This window comes from Octodon degus, unplaced genomic scaffold (genome assembly GCF_000260255.1).
Source record: "Octodon degus isolate 3935 unplaced genomic scaffold, OctDeg1.0 scaffold00090, whole genome shotgun sequence".
In the NCBI taxonomy this organism is placed as follows: domain Eukaryota; kingdom Metazoa; phylum Chordata; class Mammalia; order Rodentia; family Octodontidae; genus Octodon; species Octodon degus.
Genome location: NW_004524666.1, coordinates 9,557,489 through 9,566,103, shown reverse-complemented (window position 1 = coordinate 9,566,103; position 8,615 = coordinate 9,557,489). Strand labels below are relative to the sequence as shown.

The following is an 8,615-nucleotide window of genomic DNA, read 5'->3' as shown; positions in this document are numbered from 1 at the left end:
GCTTGTCCGAAGCTAGCTCTCCTCTAACTTGTGTCCTGGCTTTGAGCTTGGGGCATGCCCCTGGTGTACCTCCATGTCTGAATATCTTGATTGATTTGGGGCTGGATATCGTGACCTTCTGCATGCCTCTTCTCTCTTCTTTACTGGTTTTTCTTGCCTGTCATAAGGACTGAAGACCACTGTCCTGTGGTACTGATCAACTGTGAGCTCTGCCCACAGAAACCACAAGAGGGAGCACTTTCTCTTGGCTCCCAGGAGTCACACTGTTGCCTTGTTCTTTTCTGACTTTCGTCAGAGAACTAAGGCTCACTTCTTTCTGCCTTCTCTGCTGGGCCTTCCTAGGTGTCCCCTTCCTCCATAGAAAGACACTGACAATTGTGGGTGATTGTTCTAAGTGCCACATTGCCTTTGTATGTGGAAAAATAGGTGACTTATCATTGTTATTATTATTAAAATTGTGTCAGGGAAACCTTTCTTGGCTGGTGTCTTCCACCTGCCAGCTCTTGGGACAGGAACGCTGGCACAGGAATATAAATTTTTACGCTGTTGTTTTCAAAAGTTTCCTTGAGTGCCTGAGTTGGATTTGTCTACTTGCCATGGCCAGTAGGGAGGATAGCTTGGCTTTGGGTTTATTTAATAACCCAGACTGTCTCTGAGGGGCCATCTGCTACTTCCTCAGCCTGGCTCTTTTCTGAGACAGCCTGGAGCCAGGTCTGAAGAGGAGGATGGGTACCCTGATCAAGGCATGAACCAGTGTTCCCCCGACACCTAAACTGAATTTTAGTCCTGCTGGGTTGTCTTTTCATTTATCACTAGTGAAAGATAAAGACTTTATGTTTCACTCCTGCCGCAGTGACTGCTTTTGTTCAGCAGGGAATCAGAGGTGATCACTGTTGCCTCCTGACTCCCATATTTTGTACTGGAACGTGTATTCATTATAAAAAACAAAAACTTCCTTTCGTGTGAGAATAATTAGACTTCTCATTGCAACAATTTACAAACATTCATTATGCAGGAAGCTGAACGTACTTCATTGCTTGGGGATTTTTAATATGTGCAGCCTTTAGATTTTATACTGGAAGATAACAATGTTCTGTATCTATCTATAGTAGTTGGATCCTAGTCATAGCATATTAGATCTGTTTTTGATTAGAACTATTTCAAGGATTACTTTACCACAGCACTGGAAAGTTCAGAGTAAAAACCACATACAAGTAGGTCAACTTCAGATAGACAGCCTTGTTACTCAGTCTTTTCTGAAGTCCTCCAACTAACTTGACCTTGACAGACAGTGAAGGTCATGAATAAAAGTGCCTGGCTACAATCCCTCTTCCTTAAACAAATCAAGTTCTCCTTACCCCTGTCTTATCATTTGAAAATTCAAGATCACACCCAAATGTCCTTGATGGGAAAGTGAAGATTAAATAACATATCTGCATCATTAAATAGCCCCTTCACAGAAGGAGGAACAAACTCAGAAGTTAGGTGACTCTCAAGGTAAGACCGACAGGATTCCTGGTACCAAAGTGCGAGCCCATTTGAGCTTAAGAATTGGGGTTTGATGCTCAGACTGGACCCTATCCCTGAGGAGATCCTGGGCCCCTCTTTATTGCCTTGGCACATTCTGTACTCACCTGTTGAATGGGGAAAACCATAGTAGTATGCACCAGTCCTGGCATTAAACTGTGCGCTAGCAAAGGTCTAATGGCAAGTAATACACCAGTTAAACTACAATCATCATTGGCTTGAGACACCACGTTGCCCCATGGAAATCAGTGTGCTGTCCAGCCTGAGCTTAGACTTGACATTAAAGCACACAGCCCCAGCCCATAGTAGACACTCAGCAAACTCTGGTTACCTTCTTTAAATATTTGGGGTCTATCTTAAATTATCTCCTGAATAAGTTGTCCAGCTGTGATTAGGCTGCCATTGTAGTCATCAACATTCTGTATGTGGCCCTCCTCCCACTGTGTGCCCCGCCCACACAGCTGACCTGCATAACCAGGCACCCAGTGGAGAATGGTGGCCAATGCTGGGTAGTCCAGAGATAAGGGATGCTTATTCTGGCCAGATGTTGGAAAGACCACCCATTATTTAGTACACACATAAATCAGCTGGAGAAACTCCAGGCTGGCAGACAGATGCAGAGCTTGTGAGACAGACAGGCAAGGGCTGCCAAGGACGACCCAGCTCTGGGGACCTGTTGGAGACACAGCTCCAGGAAGCTTACAAGATCAGGTCACCTGTTCCTTTATCCTGGGGAATCAGTGACAGAGACGCAGTTCATGAGCCAATGGCGAGTGAGATTAGAGCGAATGTCCTTGATAAATTCCCCAATGGGAGGCAGTTTTGCTTTCCCTCTGTGTCTCAGGGCACTCAACCAAGCAGACACTGGAAAACAAGTTTTGGTGCCAGAGCCTTCGGCGTGTTCTGAGGCTGCTTTTTCAGAGGCAGGTACTCAAATTCTCCTGCTTTGGGTGCATAACTCATTCTCTCTGTGCCCTGGGAATTAGGGGTGTATCTTAGTGGAATTGAAAGAAAAAAGATTAACAGCTTCTTGTGCCCAGACATATGCTGTCCTGCTAGCTCAGTCCCTCTGGCAGCTGGTCAGTTTAGCCTCAGATTCCTTTCACTTCCAAGTTACTGTATTAGAGCTACTGTACTTTGAGAAGGTGTGCAGCGGGGGAAGTTGACAGCAAATAGTAAAGCTCGGGCAGCGGTCTGCTCTCCGCCTCCAGGCATTGCGCACAGGGCCACGCTCCCCACATCTTCCCCACTAGATGGCACAAAACCTTTCTCTTGCCTTCCTTGCTTCTGTAGTCCTGCTCTTTTTCAGCTAGTCTGTCTAGATTAGCCAGTGACCTCAGACATGCATATGCTGCTTTAGGATCAGAAATAACCACTTTAAATCTCATTGCAAGGCATTAAAACACATAGTATGACAGACTTTGAGAGCCGGAACAGATGGAGGAGACCGTTGACAGCCAGAGCCTGTTTGCCTTGCCCATAGCCCCCTCCTCAGCAAGGGTACGTCTGTGTGGCTGCATGGCTTGTTCCGAGTGATCCTTCTCCTTGACCATTGCTATTGCATTGAGAAGGGGTGTTATGCCAAGCGTAGCATATCTGAAGGCTGGCTTAGCCCCATCAGTTGGCCTAACGCTAGAACTTTGTCCAAAAGGATGGCAATGAGTAACTGGAAGAATCGTATTTTTTTCTCTCTAGGGTTTGAGCCTGAATCAGACAGGGAGAGCCAGACAGCAGGAGGAAACACAGAAAGGCATACAGGGCAACCAAGGCAGGCAAGGGGCAGACAGGACAGCGTGGAGTGTGGCCTTCCACTGGCTGGCCTGGTGCTGAAGCCTCAGCCACTCTCGGCTTCCACACGCAGCGCTGGCTCTAGATGCACAACCTGGAGTGGTACATGTCTGCCTCTTGTGTTTGTATAAGGCCTCCTAAGGGAAATAAGAGTTTACCTGACCTCTTATAGATGAGGCACTCGAGGTGCTGGTTACCCTTTAGGTTACAGAACTGGCTCCTGACAGAGTTCAGACAAGAAGCAGGCTATCCAAAGGGCCGGGGCTGAGCAGGAGTGGGGTGGGAAGAGGCAGTGACAGAGGCGGTGATGGTGGGGGAGGAGGCAAGATGGATGATGAACGATCACTCCACAAAAGTATGTCAAGGCTAAGGTTGAGCTCCAAACTGTGCAGGGCCATTTCCTCTCATGACTGCTCCGCAGTGAGTTCTGGAGACTGAGGCCGTAGTTTTCCCTGCCTTGGTTTCCTCTCTTTGTCCTCCCAGTGTGCCCATGGGGAACAAGGCTCAGGAAAGGGCAGAAGGAGGAGAAATACACTGGTGTGTGCTGCAGGCAAGTCCTGGCTATTTGTGAGAAATCTTGCTGTCTTTTGGTTATTTAGTGGAAAGATCATTTTTTGATATACAAGGAAGCAAAGGAACACCTGTTGGAAAGGTCTTATTCTGAGAGGCTTTCAGCTTAGTGCAGAATGGTCAGGGTTAAACCACCTGAATGGAATCCCCCCTACAACGTGCCCCATTTCCCTCCTTGCAGACCCATGGACACAGTGCGGGTTGCTGTCGTTGGAGCGGGCGTAGTTGGGCTCTCCACCGCTGTGTGCATTGCCCAGCTGGTCCCCCAGTGCTCTGTTACCATCATCTCAGACAAGTTTACTCCAGATACCACCAGCGACGTGGCTGCCGGGATCCTCATTCCTCATGCATGTGCAGGTGAGAGGGATTTCAGCCCCTCTGATAGACAGGTGGAAGTCTTTCCACCAAGAAGGCCAGCATGAAAGCATGCTGTGCAGCGCTCACTTCCTTTTTTTTTTTTTTTTTTAATGTATCAGTTATGTAATTAGGTTCTTAGTAAGAAATTTAGAACACTAATTTATGAGGATAAATTCTATTTGTCAGCACAAAAACGGATCGCAGTTAGCCCCAGAGCTGAGGAACAGCTTTGATTTTTACTAAAATCTGTGAGTCCACCGCTTTCTGATCCATCTTGGGCTGCTCCAAAATCTGGTATCTCTTTCTTGGTGTCGAAGATCTCGCCCTCCTGGTATCTGGGCTTCTGCAGCTTCTTCTTCTTATAGTAAGCATCAATGAGGTGTTTGGGGATTTTCTCTTTGCTGATGTCAATTTTTGTAGAGGTGGCAATGACAAATTTCTGGTGTGTTCTTCATAGAGGAACATGATTAAGGTTAAGAGGCCCAGTCACAAGTAGCAAGCCGCAGACCAGCTGCTTCAGGAAGACCACTCTCTTGCCTCTGTGATGCCCGGTGAGGATGATCAGGATGGTGCCAGGAGTGATGCTGGCTTGAAGATGCTGTACATGCTGACTGAAGGGTTTCTAGCCGTGGCTCAAGAGCTTTTAGGGCACATCTTCAGGAGGGTAGTACCTAGGCATTTTTCAAAGCTTAACCACCTGGGTACCTCCATTCTTGTCCCCACCGACCGGTTTTGTGATCGTAGCAAGAACTTTCTCCTTTTCCTTCTCAACCTTTGATTTAGCAGCTGTGTGCTTTCTCTTGTACAAATCCTTTCTGGAATACATAGCAGATCAGGAGTATCTACCAATTCCTCTAACCAGGACAGGAGTTCAGCTGCAGTGGGGCTGCCCCTTCTTGGACTTTTTTTGCCTTCTTCACCTTACGCTTTTTACCAGTACCACTGGCAGAAGCCTTCTGGGCTCCGGGTTTCTTCTCTTTAGTGTCTGGCTTCTCAGATTTTTCATCTACCATCTTGCAAGATGGGAAAGAGAACTAAGTTTTCTCACTTCCTGTCAATGGTCTATTGGGAAAGGCTCAGCGATGTCGCAGTGCAAAAACAATTTCCAAACTGCAGCAGCGTAAGGAACAATGGTTCCTTTTTCTCATGTCACACATCCATTCAGCACTGTGCTCTGCTTATCTTTCTAAGTGTACTAATAATGTACAGTTGTTTGTTTTTGTTTTTTGAGACAGGGTCTCATTATGCAGTTCTGGCTGGCCTTGAACTCACTGTGTAGTCCAGGCTAGCCTTGATCTCCCAGCGATCCTCCCACCTCAACGTCCCAAGTACTGGGATTACAGGTGTGCACCGCCACACCCAGTTTCTGTTGTCTCCAAGTTACATTTTTCCTCCTGGTGTCCTCTGTTCTAATGCCAGAGGTTTCCTTGGCTTGCCTGATGATGTTACGCGCAACTGGAATTTCTCAGAGCTTCTTGCCTCTGAGCCTCATTAGAGTGAGATGCTGGGACCCTTTAGCTGGGGAAGGCTTCCGTCATTATGTCTAAGTCTTTCTTCTAGTGTGAGGCATGTTCCAAGGGAAGAAGTTTCCAGTCTCCTGCCTGGGGAGGTTGAAAGCTTGGCTTGGCATTCTGGAAGGACAGGGGAGAGTAGGATGGACCTCAGCATGGAGCCTGCACGATTCCCATCCTCCTGTTTTCAGCTCATACCCCTGCCTTTGCCCCTCCCTGGAGCTTCCCATTCCAGATGCCCCTGTTTCACCTAAAGGAGAATCAATCTATCTTCTACCAGAGGGGGAGGGCAGTGACCCAGTGTCTAAGAACCTGGCTGCATCATATATATGATCAAAACTTGAGCTCCCTGGCCAGAAAAGGCACAGGAACTGGTCGGTGGTTCATACAAGGTGCCTATCATTGTCTAGGCCTCTTGTGAACAGCCTGAGTGAATGGTCAGAAGCTGCCTGGTCATGTAGATCATCGAAGGAGGCTCCTCTGGAAGCTCTGCTAGACTACAAAGGCGAGAGCTTTCATTTTGACTGGGTGTCCTAACCAGGGCCTTTCTCTGGTACTGCTAGAGAAACACTTTGGTCTTCTCTTTGAAGTTCTTCCCTAGACATAATTCAGTCTAGTTCCAGTAGTAAATATCTCCTACCTTCACATATGTTGATACCATATGGCAGCAATGGTGAACATGTTAGAACTTTCAGTGATACTAACAGTCTTCAGCAGCGCATGTGCCATAGATGCCATATGGGGACCACACCTTCCTCATAAGGGAAGGATTAAATTATACATATATATGTATATATAATATACATTATTTTATATATATATATATGTATATGTATATGTATATGTATATATGTATATGAAAGAGAGAACCCTGTATATGTATATGTATATATGTATATGAAAGAGAGAACCCAGCACATAGCATATTCCCCAACTCTGCCATGGTTTTCTTTACCCACATTTGAACATGAATTACATCCTCAGGCTTGCTCAACACACTGCTGAGCTGAAATCATCTACTCTTTGGGGATGACTTCTGCATCATGTGACTCCTGGGTACTATTTTAAGTCTGGGTGGAAAAAAAGGGATGCATGCAATACTTTCTCCACATTGGCAAGGATTATTGGGGTGTTATTTATTTGAGGTCTAACATAGTTCTTTCTGCAGCTATCATTTATTTCTGCTAATTTCTAAGCCGGTAGCCTTGGCCTATGACTTGAGAAGACAATGGAATTCACAGTGGGACATGTGTAAAGCTGACAGTGTAGAGCTTGTATTTAAAATGTTCATTAATTCTGTGAGTTGTTTCATAACCTGGTTGCTGCTATGCCTTCATTGCCCTGAGGACTGAGATGCCTCCGAGTCTGTCTGTCTGTCCCATGAATTCCAGGGACACCTCTCCCACTGGAGCTCACCCAGCAGCCCCTTTGCCTCAGTTCCCACAAGATTGCTGTTCTCAGGCTCTGGTCGACCCTGGACTCCCTCATAGCCCTCTCCCAAGAACTGGACAGCCACATCTTTCACCCATGGTTGGATTTGTCTGTGCCTGTGGGTTGTGCTTGCTTTCTGTGCCTGCACTGGACACTATTGCTCTGGAGCTGAAGCCATGCCTCTTCTTCTTGTCCTCCCTCAAAGGCCTCACTGTTCCAGAAGATGTATGTGTGCAGGTCAAATCCCTTGTGCACCGGCAGAGATACCTGGGCAGTGGTGTGGTCCCCTCAGTGTCTTGCCAACCTTGATCCATGATTTCATTGTGTGGGAGGTATTGCAGCCCTGGTGGGGAAATTTGTCCTTGCCAAGCTCACCTTCACAGTGCAGGCCTTGTTTCCTTCTATTAGGAACGTGATCCCTGGGCTTTCCAAATTCATGTGCTAGGGTTTGTTTTCTGTCCTGGTGGCCTGGACCCTCCAGAACCTCTCCTGCCCACCACCTATCAATCATATCTTAAGCCCCTAGAAATAAGGCCCTGAACTTTCTGCTGGCATCTCAAGCATGTGTCCAGCTGGATCTCTCAGCCATGAACTTACTGCTGCTGCTTGGGTGGCTGTGGATCTTCCAGGGACCTTGGGAATATGCCTTGTGCACCTTCCAGATGGGTCTTGTGTTAAGCTTTGTCCCTTATGACCTGTTCCTCTCCATGGATTTAATAGTATGTGAGCACACTTCGGCAACATGGGACAACACTCAAAGCTGGCTGCAGATGCATCCTCTACCACTGGGGTCCTTGACCTAATGCTAGTCCAGGACTCTTTATTTTTTCCTATTTCTTAAGAAAGAGCTTTCCATAGCATAGACATCATCATAGTTTCTCTCTCTGACTCACTTTGCCTTTCTCCCCAACTATAGATATACCCATTGCTGTGCAGAAGCAGTGGTTTAGAGAGACCTTTGACCATCTGTCCTCAATCGCCAGCTCCGCTGAAGCTGTGGATGCTGGGGTTCACCTGCTGTCTGGGTAAGAGGGAGACTGAGGTTGTCTTAGAATTTAGAAGAATCTGGATGGATTATATTTGAAAATATTGTTCATCTCCTCTTTTGAGGAATCTTCTCACTGACAATTTCTGCTGTGTATACACACACTCAATCAGAAAGTGTCTATCCTTTTTCTCTTGCCATCCCTCACTGAATAGAAATCAAAATTATATTGATACCACAAGTTTCCTAGAAGCCCCTCCTGAACACAGAGGTTTTGCTTCTCTATCAGACCACGGATGGACACTTCTCTGTCATTATTCTAGGACAGTTGTTGAACCATATATAGAAATGGTTCTTCTTCTTCTTCTTCTTCTTCTTCTTCTTCTTCTTCTTCTTCTTCTTCTTCTTCTTCTTCTTCCTCCTCCTCCTCCTCCTCCTCCTCCTCC

At 46.6% G+C, this 8,615-nt stretch overlaps 1 protein-coding gene across 3 annotated transcripts in view; it reads left to right on the top strand.

The window, feature by feature from the left end:
- The first annotated feature begins 317 nt into the window (after window positions 1-317).
- The window catches only part of Ddo (D-aspartate oxidase), a 22,502-nt gene continuing 14,204 nt past the window's right edge, over window positions 318-8,615 (top strand). The window contains exons 1-3 of one of the 3 annotated variants that reach the window (XM_023722306.1): window positions 318-426; window positions 4,067-4,242; window positions 8,101-8,209. In XM_023722306.1, coding sequence (XP_023578074.1) covers window positions 413-426; window positions 4,067-4,242; window positions 8,101-8,209 — 299 coding nt within the window. In that variant the 5' untranslated portion in view covers window positions 318-412. Of the gene's footprint in view, window positions 427-2,366; window positions 2,455-4,066; window positions 4,243-8,100; window positions 8,210-8,615 lie in introns of those variants that run through there. The other 2 variants (XM_023722307.1, XM_004637493.2) reach the window with 2 other exon arrangements.